Source organism: Hypanus sabinus, chromosome 7, assembly GCF_030144855.1.
Source record: "Hypanus sabinus isolate sHypSab1 chromosome 7, sHypSab1.hap1, whole genome shotgun sequence".
NCBI classification, from domain to species: domain Eukaryota; kingdom Metazoa; phylum Chordata; class Chondrichthyes; order Myliobatiformes; family Dasyatidae; genus Hypanus; species Hypanus sabinus.
This window is the reverse complement of record NC_082712.1, coordinates 56,888,637-56,912,186: the sequence shown is the minus strand read 5'-3', so window position 1 is coordinate 56,912,186 and position 23,550 is coordinate 56,888,637. Positions and strand designations below refer to the sequence as shown.

Genomic DNA, 23,550 nt, shown 5'->3' with positions numbered 1-23,550 from the left:
AATGTCCTTGTGTGGACCAGTCAGTCCTGACTTTAACCCGACTGAACATCTCTGGCAAGACCTCAAGATTGCTGTCCACCACCGCTCCCCAACTATGACACAGCTTGAGCAATTTTTCAAGGAGGTGAGGGCAAGTGTTGCACCTGCACAGCTATTAGAGACTTATTCAAAAAGACTATTGGCTGTAATAGCTGTAAGAGATGGTTCAAGTAGTGAGCAAAGGGAAATTGAATATTCTTGAACTGACATTTCAGTTCTTGAATTTTGTTTTTCTATGTTTTACAATTCTCCCTGTTTTTGGGGCTTTGCTATGAAAAAAGGAGTATGAGATTCACAAATAAAAATTCTCAGTTAAATTGATCAAAATCCCTGGTAATACTCATTTATGTGAACGAAGAGTTGGCTGATTACTTACACCAGGCATTATATCTACCTGAATGAGTTAACTTGCAGAGATATTACTGTTGTCTGAGTTGTACTATATTTTTACCAGATTTTAAAACTCTTAATTTGAAAGCTGTAAAGTGTGTGTTCTGCTATTAATGTGAATCACAGAGCAGATGGAGTGATGCACAAACTGTCCTCAATATTCTACAAAATTTCTGGTGGTTTAAGTAAGTGCTATTCACTGATTTTTCTCTCTGGAACTTCCCACAAACACCGTTGCAGCACAGTGAGTTAGTTGATCTAGAGCTGGCAGTGTTAAAGGGAAAACTATATTAATAAAATCATTTTCTTGCAGTGCTGTGCAATAGTCTTAGGCATTTGTATAGGGTGCCCAAGACTTTTGCACAGTGTAGTGTATTATGTCTTTTCAGTTACCAAATAACACTTAATACTACTGAGCTAATACTCTTATTCTGTAAGTACTCTTATTTCTGTTTGCCTACCACCTTCCTATTTTAATCAATATACAGTACTGTGCAGAAGTCTTAGCTATATATATGTGTTTAAGACTTTTGCACAATACTATTTATATTTGCAAATTTTGGTCACCAGTTTCAACATCCCATGATCTTCTCTGTCCTTTATTACTAGCATTGAAGCTTAAGATTCACCAGGTTTTATTGAGTAAGCAATATAGCCTTCCCTCAACATTATTGGAAACACTGCATGTTGAACACCTTGAACGATGGTTGGACTCTGCAGGAATCTCTTTAAGTCTCACAATTGACTTTGCTGGTATCCACGGTATTAATCATTTGTATTAATTTGTCAATGTTGATTTTACAGAATTTTTTTCCCAGTTTTCACAAGGCAATCCCATCACCCATGGTATTCCATGATTCCCCTGTCTCATCTCCTCCTGTGGCCTGTCAGGAGATCTCAGGATACAATTTATCAAGAAACCCAAATGCCTTTGTGGCGTATGTCATGTTTTCTATGAATAACTAACCTCCCACCATTCTTCCTTCCCTGTTGGGTTGGATGAGACCAACTTTTGGGTCACTTGTATATTGGCAATAGTGTATCGGCTGTGTAGGTGGGCGATAGGAACACGTAGAATGCCAATGCAGGCTTGGACTGACGGTGCTTTATTTCCTGTACTTGTTCTTGTGTATACTTGTGAGTGCAGTGTTGTCCTGCATTTTAGAAATAATCCTTAGTGGACCTTCTGTGAACACTTTCTTCACTGTTGACATTGACATTCTGACGTCTATTTGAAACTGAGTGGTTAAGAAGTGAAACTTTTTCGCTTGCATTGCTTATCATTAACTGTACAAACCGAAACCATCTAAGCTGTAGACTGATACAGCGATTTGAGGAAGAGTGTGTGTAGCAAGCATAGATCTTAACTTGTCAGTCCAGTGTTGTATGATAGTACGCAACCACATGTTTTTTACTTGTAGCCATATTGACTCTCAATTAATATTGAGAAGTTTTCTAATCCTTTCTCACACTGGACTTATTAAAATGGGCCTGATTCAGATACATTAAGAGGTTGTGTTTTGCAGTCCAACGTGCCATACACCCATTGGCTGTGTTTCCTTTATTTTTGTTGATGCTAGATCATTAGAAAAATCCTTTTATTATTAATAAACCCAGGTGTTCTACATGAAGTTCCTCAGTGATTTTCCATTGCAGTTCCTTTGGCAGCATTACCTTGTGTTAACACACTCATTTGTATATCCTTCGTTGTGGAGTACTCACGAAGGTTTTCTGTCCTCTGGTGTTGAGGGCCAAAAAGTTATGGTCAAGGGAGATGGAGGAGTGTTTACAGGACTGCTTTGAGTCTGTGAACTGGACAACATGCAAGGATTCATCATTGAGTCTGAACGAATATACCACAATTGTAATCGACTTTATCAAGATGTGTGGATGAGTATGTGCCTTCAAGAACATACTGGACATACCCAAACCTAACGTCATGGATGAGCAAGGCAATTCAGATTCTGCTGAGGGAAGGATCTGTGGAATTCAAGATCGGTGATCCAGAACTATACAAGAAGTACAGGTACGGTCTACAGAAAGCTAATTTAAGGGTGATGAAAACAGTTCGTTTTGAGATTAGATATGGAATTGGATGCACGTCAGCTCTGGCAGGGTTCACAGGCCATTACTTCCTTCAAAATGAAAGCTAACATGAATGTCTGTGATGCTTTAGTCCCAGATGAGCCTCTTGTGTGCACTTTGAGTGGGAGAATGAAGCTACATTTGTGTGTATCCCTGCAGCATCTGGCTCTGAGGACGATGTTTGAACATCTTTCAAGAGGATAAACTTTTGCAGTGTATCAGGCCCTGACAGTGTTCCAGGTGGGGCTCTGAAAACCTGTGCTAACCCACTGATGGGAGTGTTCAAGGACATCGTCAGTCTTTCACTGCTACAGTCACAGGTTCACACCTGCTTCAAAAGAGTGACAATTATACCAGTGCTCAGGAAGAGCAGGATGAGCTGCCTCGATGACTACCACCCAGTCACACTTGCATCCACAGTGATGAAGTGCTTTGAGAGGTTGATCATGGCCAGAATAAACTCCTGCCTAAGTAGGGACTTGGACCAGCTGAAATTTGCTTATCACCACAATAGGTCTGCAGTGGATGCAATATCACTGGCTCTCCACTTGGCTTTGTATCACCTGGACAGTAGAAATACCTATGTCAGACTACTCTTTGTTGATTGTAACTGTGTTCAACACAATCATACTTTCAGTTCTAATCAGCAAGCTCCAATTCTAGGCCTCTGTTCCTCCCTCTGCAAGTGGATTCTTGACTTCCTCATTAGAAGACTCAAGTCTGTGGATCAGAAATACATCATTGGTGCACAACAAGAGTATGTGCTTAGCCCACTGCTCTACTCTCTGTACACCTACAATTGATTGGATAGACACAGCTCAAACATCATCCATAAATTTATTGGCGGCGACAACGCTGGCCAAAGTTCAAATGGTGACGAGGAGGCCTGCAGGAGTGAGATAGATCAGCTGGTTGAGTGGATTGCAAAGCAAACTTGCACTCAATGTCAGTAAGACCAAGGAACTGATTATGGACTTGAGAAAGGGGAAACCAAGGAAACAAACACCTGTCCTCATTGAAGGATCAGTAGTGGAAAGGGTGAATAGTTTCAGGCTGTCAACATCTGAGGATCTATCCAGGGGCCTAACATATTGTTGCTTTTACAAAGATGCAACAGCTGCAATATTTCATTAGGAGTTTGAGGACAATTGGTATGTCACCAAATACACGCAAATTTCTGCAGATGTACCACGGAGAGCATTTTAACTGTTTTGCATCACCAACCAGTATTAAATGGCCACTGCACAGGATCAGAAAAGGCTGCAGAAAGTTGTAAACTTAGCCAGCTTGATCATGGGCACTTGCCTCCGCAGTATCGAGGACACTTTCAAAAGGCGATGCTTCAAAGATGTGGCACCCATCATTAAGGACCCCCATCAACCAGGACATGCCCTCTTCTCATTGCTGCCATCGAGGAGGAGGTACAGGAGTCTGAAGACACACAGTTAAAATTTTAGAAACTGCTTCTTCCCCTTTGCCATCAGATTTCTGAATGGACATTGAACCCATGAACACTACCGAAAAACAACAAATTTCACGAAATATGCCGGATATATTAAGCATGATTTTAATTTTGATTCTGTCTTGTTTTGGACCCATGTTTGTGTCTGTCTACTCATTAAGTGTGGATTCATTAGACTTCAGAAAAGTCCTATTCTGCAAATGTAGCTAACTTCACTGCACTGCTGGGATAGAAATCCTTCAGCTGCCTCGAGTAGAAATGTTGTTTTCTTTGTAATGTAGACTTGGCTTTTTATTAGCTGTCAAATTTTGCATGGCTGTTCTCTATTTAATACCATAGCGTGTTGGCCCTCCTCTGTGGAGATACGAACTTGATTACTAAATTGGATAATCGTGTTTTCCCAGTGACGGTCAAGGAAAAGATGTAATTCCAGGTGAAACATCAACTCTAAATTTTGTTTTATTCCCCCTTAATAAGTGTGATGTGGGCTCTGCTCAGCCAGGGCCAATGCATGATGTAGCTAATCAGTCTGAACTATAGTTGGAAGCAAGCAACACGCACAAAATGCTGGAAGAACTCGGCAGGCCAGGCAGCATCTATGGAAAAGAGCAGTCAATGTTTTGGTCTGAGACCCTTCAGCAGGACTGAATAGTTGGATATAGGTTTTAGCCTCACAATTGGTGTCTTCAGGCACCGAAAATGAGCCACAGCTGAGAATTTTCTTGTACAGATCTCTTTGCTCCATTGCCATAACCTGTTTGTTAACAACTGGTGAAAAGGTGCAAACCCCATGGGAGGACCCTGGCATGGTACTGAACCATCCTTAGATGTGATGGAAGCTCACTAATTTTCTCTGGTTTCCTGGCTTTAATGATGGCCTTGGCTTTTTTTTTTGTTCTTCGCTTTAGCTACTTTTTATCTACTTAAATCATTTGGCATGGAAGCACATCATTTATTTTGTTTTAAGTAGTTCGTTAATGAACAGTGGTTAATATCGGTGGCTCTGGTTGAGGCACTTGATGTGGTGGTGTTTGCCAAGCTTGGCAATTAGCTTGACGACATTTCATCCCCAATTGAGATGAGGTCCTCAGTGTGCAGTTGTTGGTGTCTCTGTCTGGAAGTGCTCTGGCAAATGTGAGGCAAGCACAGGAATTTTTAGAAGCGTGGTTTTCATCTGATAACTCTGTAAACAAACATCAAAATAGGCGCCATCCATGTATCTCTAAGAGCCAAAAAATGCAAACTAATAGAATTCAAAGGTCAACTGAAGGGGTAACCATTCAGGACCAAGGCAAGTGAATGGGGGGGGGGGGTAGAGTATCAACAATTTCGCGAGCAAAGCTGGACCAATAGCAACATTTTTGCTGAGAATAATTTGGGTTATCTTTACTTAACTGTGGGAAGCATCCTGTACAGTGAAGACTTGCCCTCTTGGGTTGGAATATAAACCTTATGATGTGGGCTGTGTATGTTGTACATCATCTACTCCGCTTACTCCGCAACATTTTTATCTCTTTGAGTGGGCAGTTGTGTTGATCTTGGGTTCCACTACTGTAGACGTCATCCAGTCATTCTGTCACTCTCAACAGTGCTCCTCAATACTGCTCATATTTCATGTTCTCTGAATCTTTAGTGCAGAGGGTACAGGTCTGTGAGTAGATTATCATTATTGCTTTATAATCTGAAGTTCTCCGCCCCTTAATGTCTCTGAATTAATCTTTAAGTATTCATGTCTTTCTGAAGGTTTGCTTAAGTATAGTTGTAATATATTCAGTTGAAGTATTTTTTCAGTTTATCCTCAACTCTTTCAATCAACCTCTTCCTATTAGCTTGACATTCGGAGACTATAAAAAGTGTATACAAAAATTCCTGGGAAGTGACTGTATCAGGTCAATGGGCTTTCATCACCAACTTGTAATGTTGGTTCTGTTCCTGTCTGCGCAAATGATGTCTGATCTGCTGGTTATTCCCAACACTTAAATGCCTTTATTTCAGATTTACAGTATCTACTGTTTATTACTTTATGAATATAATGGATAGTCTAGCCTCAGCCCATTGCAGTGAACCACATAGTCTAATGTTCTCAGTGTCTTGCTAGTTTTCTTAATTTCAATCTGCTTCTCTCAAATTGCGCCACAGAAAATCCATGGTGTGTACATGCTTATTCCTCTGATCGAGGAGTTTGATTGAGTTGGCATCATGGTTATTAATCTTCACCCTAATTCTGAAATCAGCCATGAGTGGATTATCTGGTATGTAAAATGGGCTTCTCTGGTTATTCGTTTGCTTCAGTAGAGCTTAGCATACAAGGATTCACATTCTATTGAAAGGCCGAGCAGGTAGCCAGTGGGGGCAGGGTGGCTCTGTTGGTAAAAGGTGAAATTGAATCCTTAGGATAGTGAATCTTTGGAATTCATCACCACAGACCATTGGATATATTTAAGGTGAAGCTTGATAGGTTCTTGATTAGCCAGGGCATCAAAGGTTATGGGGAGAAGGCAGGGGAATGGGGTTGAGAGGGATAATACGTCGGCCATAATGGAATGGCAGAGCAGACTTGATGGGCCAAATGTCCTTATTCTGCTGCTATGTCTATGGTCTCAATGTTGTGTAAACCTTCCACACATTGTCTTCTGCATGGGTCCTCCCCCAGGTTATGAGCGCTTGGGTTCTGTATACCCCATGCAAGCAAGTGAATGTTTGGAAGACTGGTGGACCTGTGGAATAGATTTGTCGATTGCTGTGGACGGCAGGCATTTTCTGCCAGGTTGGGAACTTGGTTCCTGGCAATATCTGAATAGGTGAGTTAATTGCCTTGGCTCAACTGCATGTTGCCCTGTTTGGCCGATGATTTGGTTTAAATATATTGCTGGGTGGCAATATATTTAAATTGATTTATTGTTTAGGTTGCAGGCAGTTCTCTGGAATGGAACTCTGCTGCAACATCTAGAGCACCTGTAGTTGTTTTCCTTCCCGCCTGGTTTTAACCACTGTAGTTTAGTTGTTTTGTGTTTAAATTTGCATATAGCAGATATCTATCAACAATTAAACCTTATTATGAGTGATCATCATTACAATCATGGCAGAGGTTCCTACAAGACCCTTTCCTCTTGCCACTTGTGCACACCTCAGCTGATCTTGATCTGGGAGCTCCTATGACCAGCCAACTCCAGCAGCTGGTGTTTACTGCATTAAGCACTAATGATAAGTTCTTTACCAATCTGAGGGCATTCTCGTGGATGTCGCTACTGTGCTTGCCTATTGGAATATTAATGTTAGTAAATGGTCATTATTGATTCACTGGTAAACATACCTCGGTTGCTAATCTAGAACTGCATTGAAGGTGTGACACCATGGCAGATCCTCCAGAGTGACGTTATCATCTCTCCTGGCCTCTGGTTACTTTTCCCAAGCCTGCGTTGGGCTGTAATGGTTTTGCAGTTTTCTCCATGTTGAGGAAACATTATCTCTCAGTGCCTTGCACTTTGCCTTAGCATCAGGCCATGTTGATGCTAATGATCATCTTTTTGCATTTGAATCTGCTTTCATCCCCTTGTCCTTTTTTTTCCAATTACTGTTAACTTTCCAGGGAAATTATTTCCATCCTTTTCATCTGAGAAGCCTCCGAGGCTTTGGAAATTGTACCCAGAGGTCAGGAGAGACAGTAACCAACCAGAATGACATTCTGGAGGATCTGTCATGGTGCTGCAACTTCAGTGTAGTTTCTAGATTGGCAACAGAGAAGTAGGTTTTGTATATGGGCTAATCTGGCTAGTTCCTTAACACAAGAGCGAACTTTCAAGCAGGCTAGCGTGATGGAATGGCAGATCAATCACAATCAATTACATTAATAATTGATTGTGTCTGATCTTCCATTTTGTATTTGGCATTTGATATTTTTTCATTATCTGCATTCAATTCTGCAGGTGCTACCTCTGCTTTTCACTTCATGAAGTTTAGAACTGCTTAGTGTTGCTGCAATGAAATGTGAACTTAATGGGTATTCTTGTCTTTGCTCAATTATTTGGTCACTCGGTGTCCTAAATGAATTAGTGGCTGGGGATTCTTTGCTACCCTCATTGCAGTTGTGAACTATTCTTCCCTCAACATATTATGCCTTTTTGCCCAAAGAAGACCATCGCAGAATGTGGAGAGAGACGTGCATGAGGCATGCAGAGGACAAAGAGTATGTGTTCAGCAGTTGTTCACAGACTGCCTACAAACATTGACAGTTCACTAGACTGCAAAGGTCACATGAATACTTATAGTGACAACTTTGTTCACAGCCTGCATTACATAAGCAGAGTTGTGGCACATCGGGGAAATAGATCTGATGTTGCAATGGATTAGATCTCCACATGTTGAAATGCTCATTCTCTGCCAGTTATATCGGTACATCTAGAATGTTTAGATAACTGATTTAAACTTAATGAGGCAGTATGTTGCTACAAGATAGAACTGAAGTTTTATGGGTCTTTTGGCTGTATAGAATTTGTACTCAATAAGCATCCATAAAACAACAATGTGCTAAAGGCCATAAACTGTCTCTATTTTTGACACTGTTGATTGAAGGGTGCGTATTGTCGTGGCACTATCTCTCTGCTTCTCAGTAGAGTGACTGAGATATTTCTGTCCATCTGGAGAAGAAGATGAAGTTCTTGTTGAGCACCTCCAGCAGTGTGCTACTCATTTAGTCATGGCTGGAATGTCACCCTGGATTTTTTGTCCCAAGGCATCCGGAATGGTAGGTTGAACCCACAACAGGTTGCACTCAGCAAAGAGACTGTTCCTATCAGTTCAGCTGTGCTCTCAAATTTGCGGGAGTATTTGGCCGTTTTACTGCTAAGATCATCTTGTTGGCCTCATCCCCTTTCCTCCTCAATTATTTTAATTTACCCGGGAAACCATTTCTATCCTTTCAGTCTTGAAACCTCCCAAGCTTTGGAATGATCAAGGGTGCTGAAATCTAATGGCTGATTTTACTAATCTCTGAAATCTTTATTCTCCTGATCAGTGTGTTTTCTGGGTGTGTGAGGGTAGCTGGCTGGGAGGGATGGGGAAGGGGCTTGTTTTGTTGTTGTTTGTGCTGCTCTTCTGAATACACTATGTTGATGCTGAAAATGTGTACTGACACTTGTGGCCTGCTCTCAGCACATCCTTGGGTGTACTGGTTGTTAACACAAATGACACATTTCACTCTATTTTGATGTGAATCTGAATCCGCTGTTATAGTCTATAGATCAGTTCAGAGTCAATGTCCCCCGTGGCATTGCTTTGGTTGGAGGATGCACCCTTAATGTTACAGTGTCCATAGTACTGAGGTTTATCTACCACCAACTGCAGTTTGTTACACTGCGATGCATTCAATGCTGACTGAGCAATCATTTCCCCCAGTTAACTGCAGGGAAGACCTTGGCCCTCGGGCCCTTTTCAGTGGAAGTAAAATATTCCATGAATATTATTTTGAAAACGAGCCTGGGATTTCTTTCCATTGTGTCAGGGCCAATGGCTAACTCGTAGTCAATATAATTCAGGCAGATTATCTGCTTATTACCAATTTGAGAGACTTTGCTATGTGAACATTGGCTGCCATATTGCAAGAAAGACTAAGGACTACTTGCTATGAAGCTATTAAATATGAAACTCCTGTGAAAGATGAAAAGAAGTGTGATACTTCTCCCCTCTTGCTCCCGTCTCCTCCTCCTTGTCCCCTCCCTCCACTCATCTCTTTCCATTGCTTTCTTTTGCTCATTTCTCTCCCTTCTTGGCAGCTGGTCTAGGCTGAACTAGATCTTTTTGCAGTTTTGGCATCCTGTGTGATTTGTTGTTTTAAACAGACAAGAGGGATGCACTGCATTGTTCATTGGTGTGTCAGTCTGCTGCCAAAGTGGAACTGTGTGGAATACAAGTTGTGTCCCTTTAAGTCTACAAGGTGCAATTACTGTGCCTTCCTGCTTCAGTTAGAGCTAATTGTTCTTGGCAGATAATCAGGTCAGTTTGAGGTCAGGCTGACGTTCTTTACATATATATTTCTGAAGCTTGCAGACAATTGGAAACAAGTACTTTTATGCTGCTGGGAGAGGGATTTGCTCTCATGTTAGCAATGATGTCACTTTTTAAATGTTTGACTTTAAAATATGAATTAAATTGAAATTTTGAAACGCTGTGGCGCAGTTCAATTGTGTAAATGTGTTCAAGAAACTGATTTCCAATGTAGTAAAATTCGTCTGTAGAATCTGTAGATACAAAATTTTTATTTTGCCAATCAGTGCAATTTGGTCAGCTCAGAGTGCAGTCATTCTCCTTTGTACAACTCGTGTGCCTCTTGCTCTAACCTGGAGAAGACTTCCCTTAGCAGTGCATCAGTGGACTTGCACAGCAGTCAGCTCGAGGACGGCCAGTCCAACTCGGACTGTAAAGTATAGGAGTACAAAATCACGCAATTTAATTGGTCATTAAGTGTCAGATCCCTTCACACTTGTGTGACTGTATCTTGTAGTCTTTGAGATAACACCTCAAGTAGAGACTGAATGATAACTAGATTATTTTGGTCACTAGAAAAGGGTTACATGTTTCCTTGGTATATGGTATACCATTACTTTGGGTACAAGTAGTTCTTTGCATGTTTCTGGTATGAGTGAGTGGGGGTTATTGTGATTTAGCAATTGTGTTGCTGTGGGGGGGGGGGGGGAAGAAAAAACACATTCCTTTAAACCTTTCCAATCCATGTCCAAGTGTCTTCTCAGTGTTGTTATTGTACCCGCTTCTACCATTTCTGCTGCAGCATGTTCATATACTTAACTATCTTCTGTTTGGAGGAAGTTGTCCCTTGGGTCCCTTTTCAGTCATTCCCCTCTCAACTTAAACCTACACCCTCTAGTTTTTGATTCCTTTTCCCTAGGAAAAAGACAATGTGTATTCACCCTAGCTAAGCCCCTTACAATTTTATACACCCCTATAAGGTCACATCTCAGCCTCCTGTGTCCTAAGCAATAAAGTCCTAGCTTGCCCAACCTCTCCCCAAAACCCAGGCACTAGAGAACTGGCAAACGTAAATCTTCACACTCTTTCCCGATTAATAATGTCTTGTTTATTACAGGCTAATAGGGAATCTTGCAAACACTGGGAGATTATAGAAGCTCACTGTTTTTTCACAGGCTTCCCAGAGAAAGGTTGCAAACAGCTTCACTGAATCATCAACAACTTCTGTGAATTCTTTTTTAAGTTGGGTGGAAATCCCAAAGTTTCTGCTAATCGCAACAGTAGGGTTTTTATCTACCCATTGTTACTGCTGGAAAACCAGGGCCAACTTGTGACATGCTTATAGGGGACTGGCCACTTGTGGGTGCACTTCATCATTCCAAGCCAGGAAAGTTACTTGTGGTGGGTTTGGTGTGTGTTTTGTAGCTCTTAAAGCTGTATAGCTCATGATGCACAAAGAGTGTTGTGCATTAGGACTGCCTTTGTACAAACTTATGCCCTCTTGGGTTTTCCTTTGCACATTGGGCCTTTTGTAGAATGAGCAGAGGAACAGTAGTAGCTCATGCATTGTGGTGGAGAGAGGCCTGGTAGGGATGGAGAGGAGGGTTGGAGTTTAAGTGATGGGTAATGGAAAGGGAGTAGGGAAGGAGGCTTGAGAAACGGTTCCCTTCAAAACTTGAGTGCATAGGTAGGTATTGGTTGAAGTTGGGGGTCACAATTGGATAGCAGGGCTGAATTGGATTGAGTAGGATAAGGTGAAGGGAGAGCCCAAAGAAATGCTTAAAATAATTTAATGGAGGTACTCAGAAGTCCTTTATGGAATTCCTTGGTCACCTTTCACGGTGCAAACATACACCAATAAGTATAAAATCATGGGGGTGAGTTTGAGGAGGATAACTTGACACCTTTTTCTAATGGTAGGGGAGTCTGAGACCATTTAAGGTGTGAGAAGACAGCTTTAAGAGACCTGAGGGGTAAGTTTTCCACACAGTGAGTTAGGCATTTGGAATAGACCACCTGAGGAAGCAGGTAAAATTACAGTATCTGAAAGACACTTAGGCAAGTACATGGGTAGGAAGGGTTTAATGGGATATGGGACCAGCTTGGATAGGCATGTTAGTCAGTATGAATGAGTTGGGCTGACCAGTCTGTTTCTGTGCTGGCTATAACCATGAGTTTATGTGCAAATGCTTCCAAATGGTGCACCAAATGGTCATGCGTGTCTTCAGCCTAGATGTCTACAAGTCTTGCTGAAGCAACTTCATGATTCATTATGAATGTCTATTTCTCTATGAGCTGTTCAATGTCCTTGTATGTAAAGTGGCATACCGAACTGTTTGCCTCTCCATGTTATAATCACTGGAATTAATTTAACCTTGTTGGTTGCTGTGTAGTAAGGATCCAGTTTCTATTTTCCAAAGATATTCCATCATATATCACACATGCTACATGGCACAATATATTTTCTCAATCTACATGCCTTGCTGTTCTAGAAAATTGCTGATGAGGAATGTTGTTTTGAAGTTGAAATGGTAAATAGAAGCAACCAATGGAGTTTAATAGTTGTGGTTGTCCTTCAGAGCAGATAAAGCCAAGGAGATTGGTTGGGGGCATTCAAAATTACTAAAACCTTCCATCAAGTTTATAAAGCAAAACCATGTTATTGGAAGGAGTGTGATTAGAACGATGTGGGTTATGGATTATTGGCCAAAGAATGAAGATGAGAAGAAGCAAATTGTTTTTAAGCACTGAAGTTCAGAGATAGAACCTCATCAGCCGAATGAGTGGCATGTGGTGGTGCTAAATTTACACTCTACGATGCCTAATGGGCCAGAATTAAGAGCACCAATATCTGGGAGAATTGTTGATTATGTATCTTGAAAGATCTTTGATTGTTCCTCCCTGGAACATTGGACACTGGTTTAATCCATCTGTTGCAGTGATGCCTTTCCACCCTGGATTCAGTTTCTAATGAGTTGCTACTTTGGTTGCTTATTTCAGGTCCCCCAAATTGAAAGGCATTCAAAGTAATGGAGGCCCTGCAGTGCGATGGGTGCGATTACCGGGCAGAAACCTATGATGATCTAAAAGCTCATATCCAGGATGTTCATACCGTCTTTTTACCTCATGTGGAAGCTTCTGAGGAGGATATTGGTCAACCCAGATCTGTTACACCAACCCAAGATTCAGAAACAGATGTTAACAGCCTTCCCACTGTGAAGACTGAACTTGGTTCTCCAGTGGAAGCGTCTGGTGAGTTTGGCTTTCCCATTACATTGAAAGCACAGGCACGTGTCATGTAAACAGAAACTCCTGCCGATGCAATTTCATTACTTTGTTGATTCACTTCATTGCCATGATTCCACTAGGTGACTTGCATTGGCAGGCTTTAGGGTTTGTAGAATATGGCTGGCTTCTTCCAGTTGGCTTTGAGATTTCTCCCTCTTCCAATTGCATTTTTCTCAGCTTTATACTTGGCTGGCGATCTTTGGCGAGCAGGCTGGAAATCCTGCCTGCCTTCCTGGGTTCATCATATTGTGAAATATTAGATTTGAATTCCTCTTCATTCAAATATCAAATGAAGCCACATACAAGGGTTAAGAATAAATTGATTCAATGCATTTATCATGCCCTTTATCAGCCTTGTCTAACAACCAAAGTCCCTTAGCACACATTGTTTGCTCAACAGGCCCTTAGTAATTTTGTGTTACATGTGAAAGAAAAGGCTGTCACATTGAAGAGTTTATGATTACTCTCTGAGCTTAGACCTTTGGTCTTGAATAAAAGAGACAGTTTCATCTCTAAAATGCTGATAAAGCTGGCAGTCCAGTGTACTTAGCTGCCTTCTATTAATGAATTAGAATGGAAGAAGGTATTTGATCTTGTGGCCTGGACAGCATCTAATTACTTGTGCAATAAGAAAGGTTTTTGGCATAGGTGACTGTAAGCTATTTAACAAAATGAGTTGATGTAGTAAGTCAGACCATCCCTTGCATTATCTTTTGTGACATTCTGTTTCCCAAGTGATTTACCTAAATACACAAGTTAGACTCCAGCAGAGCATCAGATGGTGTGTGGTAGAATTCCTCCCTTTCAATTAGAAAGATTTTTTTTATAGTTAATTAATTATGAGGCATAAGAGCTGTCAGTGAGCCATAGCTCAAACACAAAAACTACTCTGCCTAGCTAACAAGGGGCATGGGATGAAATTGCAGGAGCTTTATGTTACTAGTTAATTGCACACACTCACCACTAAAAAGGGAAGAATCCAAGTGGAGCTATCCATGTTCCAAACCTACTCTGGTAACGTTCTCCGCTACATTAACGGCTGCATTCATGCAGAGCTCATCAATCTTCAGCTTGGCCACTAGCTTCACTCTGCCCTTAAAATCACATGGTTCATTGCCAACAGCTCTCTCCCCAGGCTCCCTGTCTCCATCTCAAGTGACAAATTATCTACCAACATATTTACAAACCTGCAGACTCCCACAGTTACTCTGACTGAACCTCTTTCCACCCTAGGTTTCAAGGATGCTGCTCCCTTCTTTCAGTTCCTCTGTCTCTGCACCATCTGTCCTCACAATGAGGCTGTCAGGATATCTGAGATGTGCTCTTTTTTCAGAAAATATGGTTTCCCCTCCACTGTTATCTATGCGGCCTTCACTTGCTTCTCCGTAATTTCCTGCACAACAACCCTCATCAGGTTCTGTTGTTTAATTCCTGAAGTGGTCAATGACTTAAAGTTCTAGGAGTAATGTAGAACCAATTTGCTACTGATCTATGCCAAATTTTACATTGCACACAAAATCAAAGCTGCCCTGTTTCAGCAAGCATTATCTGCATTTAAGTAGGTTCCTGTGGTGAGGAGAAAAGGAGTAAAGGCAATTCAGGGACTTGCCTCCACAATAATTTTATCTGTAAATTGTTTACCCATGGGGATCCTGCCTTTTAAAACTACAACTAGTGGCTAACGCGAGAGGACACAGGTTTAAGGCGCTTGGAAGTAGGTACAGAGGGGATGTCAGGGGTACGTTTTTTACGCAGAGAGTGGTGAGTGCGACGAATGGGCTGCTGACGACTGTCGTGGAGGCGGATCCAATAGGATCTTGGACAATAAGAGGCTCTTGGACAGGTACATGGAGCTCAGAAAAATAGAGGGCTCTGGGGAACCCTAGGTAATTTCTATAGTAAGTACATGTTCGGCACAGCATTGTGGGCCGAAGGGCCTGTATTGTGCTGTAGGTTTTCCGTGTTTTTAACTGTATAGCGTAACTGGAAAGAATTAGTGGTCAAAAAGCGCCACAGCACAGAAAGAGGCCTTTTGACCATTCTAGTCTGTGCCAAACTATTCTGCATAGAGTCTCATTGACATGCATCTGGGTCGTAGCCCTCCATATGCCTCCCATTCATGTACTTACCAATGTTTTTTTAACTGCTGAAATCAAACCCACATCTACCACTTCCATTGGCAACTTGTTCCACGCTCTCACTACCTTTTGAGTGAATAAGATCCCTCTGGTTCCCCTTTAATATTTCATCTTTCATCCTTAACGTATATATTCCAGTTCTAGTCTAACCCAACCTCAATAGAAAAACGTCTGCTTGCTCTAACCTATCCATATCTGTCATTATTTTGTACACCTTTATCAAATCTCCCTCATTCTTTTACTCTGTAGGGCACAATGTGCAATGCCTAAAAGGGCAGTAGGAACAGTGTCAATAGGAGCTTACAAAATGGAATTGGATAAACACTTGGGGGGTGGGGGGGGGGAATGGGCAGGGATCCGGGGGAAAGCCAGGAAAGTGGGACTACTTGGAGAACTCTTCAGAGTCAGGGCAGTATTGGGGCCAAATAGCCTTTTTCAGTCAAGGTGGTTACTAAAGTACAGATCCAAATTTTTCTGATGTGAAAGTAATGAAAATTAGGTTATTGTTCTGATTTATGTTGCAGTATGAAAGGTATTGTAACACTTCCTCTTTTCTTTTTAAAAGCACAAAATTCCTTCCAACCTGGCTCATCCAATTTCATCAACAACAGCTCCGTTCTGTACGGCCATCATGTTAACCAGCATCCGAAGCCAGCCAATAAGTTTTTCCAGTGCAAGTACTGTGTCCGCTATTTCCGATCCAGGAGCCTCCTCAACGAGCACACCAGGAAGATTCACGGTCAGGTTGAAGGGGCATTGTTTGGGGGTGAGCCCTCAGACATGGCTCCACCCCCGTCACCGTCCAGCTTCAACATCCTCCTGCACGAGGGCTTTGGCAAGGTCTTTGCCTGTCGTTACTGTACCTACAAGAGTCCCCGGCGGGCCCGCATCATCAAACACCAGAAGCTGTGCCACCGGTCGGGCATGAAGGGGCAGGAGCCTCTGGGGGACGTGCCAGTGGATGCAGTGGAGCGCAGCATCCTGGAGGCGCAGGTGAAGCCACTGACCAAATCGAGGGGCAGCTTCTGCTGTGAGTGGTGTGGCTACCACACCTCCAGGAGGGAGCGTTGGTGCGACCACCTGATGAAGAAACATCGCAACCTCTTGGCACAGGGGCTGGTCAAGATCATTTCCTCACTGAGGCAGCAGCAGTCTGGATCGAGCCCCAGTCAGACTCATACAAAGTCGCAGGAGATGGAGAAGACTTCTTCGAACTCAAATTACCTTCCCTTAAAGGCAGCAGGGAGAGAAATGTCCTCGGCTCAGTACCCATCTCTGCAAGGCTCTATGGAAGGATCCCCCTCAAAGCAGGGTCCAGCAGCGGTCCCCAGGTTTGCTCCCATCAAGATCAAGTTCCCCTTCCAGAAGACGAAGGGCAAGACCACACCCGATCCAGAAGAGGCCGCCATGACTGGCAGGTCTTCCTTTGGGATGACCGAAATGAACGTGGCCAATTCAGCCTTGGAAACCAGCAGCCTGCTGAGTGACGAGCGGAGCACCTCAGACGAGGAGGAGCAGCCGGACGTGGACGAGATGGACTCGCTGGCGTCCCAGAGCTCAGAGGGCTCGGGGAAGAAGTTGCTGTCAGTCGGCAACACCAAGCTGCTGGAGACCAAGGGGATCCCCTTCCGGAAGTATATGAACCGGTTCCAGTGCCCCTTCTGCTCCTTTCTCACCATGCATCGCCGCAGCATCTCCCGCCACATCGAGAACATCCATCTATCCGGCCGCACCATTGTACACAAGTGCAACCTTTGCAGTTTCACCTGCACCACTGCCCAGAAGTTGGTGGCTCACAAGCAGTCCCACTCCTCGGAGTGGGAAACAGTGAGCTCTGCCAACAGCAGCATTGCACCCCTGAACGACAGCTTAGTGAGCGTGGATGTGAATCAGAGCCAGGCCGTCAATGGGGAGAAGCCCGTGTTGATGGGTGAGTCAAAGCAGCAGTATCCTTATAAATGTACTATGTGCAGCTACTCCACAGTGACTCTGAAAGGACTCCGGGTGCATCAGCAACACAAGCACTCGTTCTGTGACAATGCATTGCTGGCAGCCAGTGAGGATGGGAGCGATACACTGCAGGACACTGGATCACAATTCGAAGCTCTTCCATCTCCAGGTATTGTGAAAACTCAGACTTCCATCCTTGGATCGACGTCGAAGAACTCATTCCTCTTCAAGAAGGGAAAGCGGCTGGTGTCGGACAGCCCGCTTGACCTCTCCCCGGCCAAGAAGCGGACCAGGATAGACGAGATAGCAAACAACCTGCAGAGCAAGATCAGCCAGGCCAACCAGCAAGCCAATGAGGTGGAATCTGTGATTGCCATGGAGGATGCAGAGGAAGAGTGCGAGGGAGAAGAGGAGGAAGAGGAGGAGGATGACGATGAAGAAGAAGAAGAGGACGATGTGGAATTGGATGCAGATGGAGAGATGGATGAAGAGGAAGGAAAGGTGGACCATCTAATAGACATGCAGAATTACAGCTATAGTGGCCACCAGATGTGGGTCGAAGGCACTGATGGGATACATAAAGAGGATGGCTATGGGCCAGTAGACCAAGACTATCCTGTTAGTAACAGTGCTGAGATTGAATTAACCCTTTCGGATGATGAGGACTTCTACAGCACCTCAAACACAGTGGGACACTGTGATGGCGCATCCCGTAAGCAGGGTGGGGGTGCAGCTTATAAAAAGAGCAACTCAGAGAACCGGGACACCTTCCAGGAAAGCTCGGAGGCCGGTGAAGATTCAGGGAAGACTTACTACTGCAAACACTGCAACTTCAGTAACAAAGTAGCCCGCAGTGTTAGTACTCACTACCAGCGAATGCATCCCTACATTAAGTACAGCTTCAGGTACATAGAGGATCCAACGGATCACAGTGCAGTCTACAGATGCCTTGAGTGCTTTGTGGAATATGCAGAGTTTGAGGACCTGAGGCAGCATTATGCTCAGTTTCATCCCGAGGCCCAGAACATTCTGAATTTCCACCAAGCCAACTTGATTTACAGGTGCCGCTTCTGCTCGTACACCAGCCCCAATGTCCGCAGTCTCATGCCTCACTACCAAAGGATGCATCCCACCGTGAAGATCAACAACTCCATGATCTTCTCCAGCTATGTGGTCCAGCAAACCAGTGACACCAACGCTGAGTCCCAAACTCTCCGAGAGATCCTCAACTCGGGTGTGAAGAACATCGGGGCCTCCTCCTCCGCCTCGAACCACGCGGCTTCCTCCAGCCCCATCAACGCAAACTCACCCAAGGGCATGAGCCCTCAGCAGGGCGAGTCCTCGATGATCAGTGCTGTGGTGTACAACTGCGACGTCTGCTCCTTTTCGAGCCCCAACATGCATTCAGTGCTGGTCCACTACCAGCGGAAGCACCCAGAGGAGAAGGCATCCTATTTCAGGATTCAGAAGACCATGCGTGTCGTGTCTGTCCAGAATCCAGCCCTCAATGCTCACAAGGCCACCGAGGCGAGCTCTGTGATTCCAGCCAACAATACCCCGATGACTCCTCAGCCAGCTGAATTTGAACAGCTGTACTACTGCAAGCACTGTGTTTACAGTAACCGCTCCGTTGTTGGAGTGCTCGTCCACTATCAGAAAAGGCACCCCGAGGTTAAAGTGACAGCCAAGTATATCAAGCAGGCGCCCCCGACTCCCGCTCTGAAGAAGACTATGGAGGAGCTGCAGATCACACCCGCCAGGCCCATCATGAGCCAGCCCCTGAGCCAGGTCAGCAAGAAAACCTTTGAGGTGGGTGGCCAGCAGCGGGTGAACGACAAGGGCGAGGGCGAGATGATGTTCTTCTGCCAGCATTGCAACTACGGCAACCGGACAGTCAAGGGGGTGGTCATCCACTACCGGAAGAAGCACCGCGACATCAAAGCCACGGCGGAGCTGGTGCGGCAGCACACGGCGGCCGTAAGGAGTCAGCGGGAGAGGGCCACCAACAACCAGGGCAGCTCCGGCACCCTGCTGCCTAGCGCCCAGCAGGAGACCGAGGCCGAGCAGCTGCGCTTCTTCAAGTGCCGCCACTGCTCCTACACTGCGCACTACCTCTATGCCGTGCGGAAGCACTTGAAGAAGCAGCACCCGAGCGTGAAGGCCACCGTCACCACCATCCTACGCTGGGCGTACCAGGATGGAGTGGTGACCGCTGGCTACCACTGCGAGTGGTGTATATATTCCCATCAAGAGCCCAGTGGGTTACTAATACACTACCAGAAAAGGCACCCTGAGCACCCTGTAGACTACACCTACATCTCCAGTAAATTGTGGGCAGGGCCCGACCCTTCTGCCAACCCTTCACAGATCGCCCTGATCGACCTCAAACACTACAAGTGCAGAGACTGTGAGTTCGAGGCTGCCTCTATCTGGGACATTACAAACCACTATCAGGCCTTGCACCCCTGGGCGGTCAGTGGTGATGAGTCGGTGCTGCTGGACATCATTCTGGGGAAGGACACCTTGGAGCAGAACAACCCAACGGCTCATGACTATGCCGCCCTTGATTGCCTCAATGCTCCCGAGTCTGGATCACTGGAGGATGAGTTGCCTGCCAAGGACACCATCCCTTCCTTGCTAAAGGACGTCCCTGCCAATTCGAGTTCCAGTGGGTCGCAGTACCAGTGTAAGGTTTGCAAATCAGAGTACAACAACCTGCATGGGCTCCTGACCCACTATGGGAAGAAGCACCCAGGTGTGAAAGTCAAGGCAGCTGAGTTTGCGCTGGAGAAGGATGAGAAGCCCAGCACGCTGTACAAATGCAGACACTGCCCGTACGTAAACACCCGCATTCACGGTGTCCTGACCCACTACCAGAAACGACACCCTTCCATAAAAGTCACTGCCGACGACTTCATGAATGAGGCCGAGAAGCTCCCAGATGGCCAGAGCAATGATTTGGAGGAAATGACCAAAGTCCCGAAGCAGGGTTTTGGTGCTTACAGGTGCAAGCTATGTCCTTACGCACACGGCTCTCTGGAGAAGTTGAAAGTGCACTACGAGAAGTACCACCGGCAGCCGGCTATCGATATGTTCACCGAGTCTGCCGCCGAAGTAATGGAATCCAAGGAGCCAAATACCTCCGAGGATTATAAAGATGATGCCAAATCCATCACTGAGGTAAAATCAAGCTCACCTTCTCCTACACCCCACTCCTTTTTAAGTGGTTGTTCGGAGCTCAGTACCTTATTTAAATGCCAACTCTGCAAGTACTTCTGCTCCTCCAGAAAGGGTATTGCCAGACACTACCGGAATAAACACAACAATGTCCGAGCCCAACCAGAGGGCAAAAACAACATCTTCCGCTGTGCCTTGTGTGCATACACTCACCCGCTCCGCAAAGGGCTGGCAGCTCACTACCAAAAGCGCCACGACATTGATTCCTATTACACCCACTGCCTGGCCGCTTCCAAAACCATGATTAACAAGAAGCCAGAGAAGCTCATTCTGCCCATCGAGACCAAACCCGAGTCACCTCCCCTGAGCGAAGAGCTCCGGAGAGCGGTGGAAAAGAAGAAATGTTCACTGTGCTCATTCCAGACATACACAAAGAAGGGTCTTGTGTCTCATTACATGAAGCGGCACCCAGGGGTTTACCCCAGGAAGCAATACGTGAGCAAATATAACGGATACTTCACTGTTGTATATTCTGATGATAAGGCAGGCGAGGTTAAAAACGAAGCCAGTGCTGTAGAGGTAGCTGCAGTGACTGAAGGGAAACCCAAGGGATGTCTCCCCTTCAAGTGTGTAAAGTGCTTCCAGCTCTCCTTCAGCACAGCAGAGCTGCTTTCTGTGCATTATCTCGACCACCACAGCCGGGATTTGAAGTTGGATTTCACGTTGCTACCCGGGAGTACCCGGTCTCACAGTCCCACCTATGAGTGCAACCATTGCAATGAAAAGATCCTCAGCACGCTGGAGCTCAGCGCCCACCTCACCCGTCACAACGAGCACTTCAGCAGGCGGGCAAGACTGCACAAAGAAAAGATGGGGCCTGAGGGGGAAGCTCAGCTCAAGCATGAGGTTCTGCCTCAGGAGTCGTGGCCGGAGGGTGAGCCACAACCCGAAGGCGAGGCTCAGCCGGTGGGGGAGCAGAAACCTGAGGCCGAAGCTCAACCAGACGGAGAGCCACACCCGGAGGCGAAGACACCTGAGGGTGAGGAACAGAATCTGAAGGAGGAGAACCTTAATGAAGAAAATCTGAGAGAGGAGAACCAGAACAAGGAAGAGACTCTGAAAGAAGAGAGACCAGAATCTACAGAATCGGAAGACAGCAATAAAAAACAGGTACGTAAGATATGGATCTATCACCTGCTCTGTCCAGTGCTGAATAGCAAAGGTACCCTTTGTATGAATGGATTCGGATGTCTGTTTCATTTCATGTTAAAAAGAAGCAGAGCGCATTGAGGAAGTTCAGGAGGAGACCCACAGAGCTTCCTCCAGTCTGATATCCCTCCCCAAATGTCATGGCCCATCCTCAGCCCTGCTTTCCTTGCAGATGTGTGGTGTGTGTGTGTGTGTGTGTGTCCCTAGATTAAGAAAAATCTGTTGGTATTTGTCGTGAATGCCCTCAATGTCTGAGCATTTGGGGTAGGGAACTGCACTGGTTCCAAAACTTGTGATCCATTCGCAGTGTAAGAGGCAGGTTCCCTGTTCTGAGACACTCTACTTCTGTTCTTTGCAACCCGTGGATCTTATGCCCCTTCAAGCCTGTAAGTATTTAAATACATTTCATTAAAATAATCTCTAATTTTTCCCATTAAAGGCTTACACATATAGACTTTGTCTTCCTCACATGACAATCATTCTGTCCCAGGCACCAGTCAGCAGACATTTTGTTGCACCCCTGTAAACAAGCACATCTTCCATTAGGGATAGGATGACCTACTGCCATTGTGAACTGTCATTGTTTTACACAGCGACAACGATACAGCAACTTGTGTATTCTGTTCCCTTTGTAATAAAGGACAACATACATTTGCTTTCTGATAAATTGCATCTGCTTCCTATGATTTGTTCAGGATAAATGAAACTTCCAGTAGCAATAGCCTCCCAGTCTCTTGGCTTTTTAAAAATACTCTACTCTCCCTTTTTTTGCCTAATAAGGTGACTTAACCATACCCTTAGCTTCTTTCTCAACTGCTGAAAAGATCCATCCATTGAAGCATTCATTATACATTTCCTCGCTGCTTACTTTCTATCTTCCTTTGTATTGTCAGCAGACTTGGTGTATGTTACGCTCTGTTTCTTCATCTCATCGTAATAATGCAGATTGCAAATGGTTGAGAGCCGTGCACTAATCCTTGCACTTTGCTATCTACCTGACTGCCAACCTAAAGTGACTGTTCATTCCCTCTCCTTATTCTGAGTCATAAAATCATAGATTTGCACTGCATGAAAAAAGGCCATTTGCCCACCCTTGACTCCAGTTATCCACCCTTTCCATAGCTCACTAATAACTTAGCGCTTCGTGTTCATCTGAATGCTTCAGAATGCTGTCAGTGACCCAGATTCAATCATTTTCTCTGAAAGTACATTTCAGGCACTTGCCACTCTCTGAGTGAAGGCAGTCTTCGTTGGGTCCTCTCTGAATCTAATCCCCTCCAACTTAAAACTGTGCCCTCACATTTTATCTGTCAGGTTTCCTGCCGTTTCCCCTTCCTAAGCTCCTTACAGTCCCCTCTTAATCTCCCCTGCCCTAGGGAGAAAACACTAGCTTCTCCAGTGTCGCCTAACTCCTGAACAGCTCCTGAGTGGGTTTGTTCCCTGTTTTTGTTCTGTGTCCTGTTAACCAATCGATAATCCATGCTTCCCCTCACACCCTTGCGTAACTGACCCGAATGTGAAGGTAGAACCTGCTTTCTAGATCTGAGGTGCCTGTTCAGGTCTCAGATCTTGCACCAGTTATGAGGTAATGTAGAATGTGAGGGTCAACTTCCCTACGTAAGACTGGGGCATTCTGCTGCTGGAAGCCCCACTTCCCCATCCACTGCTGAATCTGGCAATAGGTATTCAACTCAACATGTGTATTCCCATCAGAATAATTTACCTTTAACTGTTGCCTTTGGTACCTGCTTTTCAAAGGTTTAGCCCATTATATGACACCACCCAGATAAGCCCTAATATTCTATAGTAAGCTCTGGTATTTAATACTTT

General features: G+C 44.7%; 1 protein-coding gene across 3 annotated transcripts in view; it reads left to right on the top strand.

Annotated features, from left to right (window-relative positions):
- The window catches only part of znf462 (zinc finger protein 462), a 123,571-nt gene that overhangs the window by 60,044 nt on the left and 39,977 nt on the right, over positions 1–23,550 (top strand). For all 3 annotated transcript variants that reach the window (XM_059974693.1, XM_059974695.1, XM_059974694.1), the window contains 2 exons: positions 12,959–13,210; positions 15,950–21,681. In XM_059974693.1, coding sequence (XP_059830676.1) covers positions 12,988–13,210; positions 15,950–21,681 — 5,955 coding nt within the window. In that variant the 5' untranslated portion in view covers positions 12,959–12,987. The remainder of the gene's footprint in view (positions 1–12,958; positions 13,211–15,949; positions 21,682–23,550) is intronic.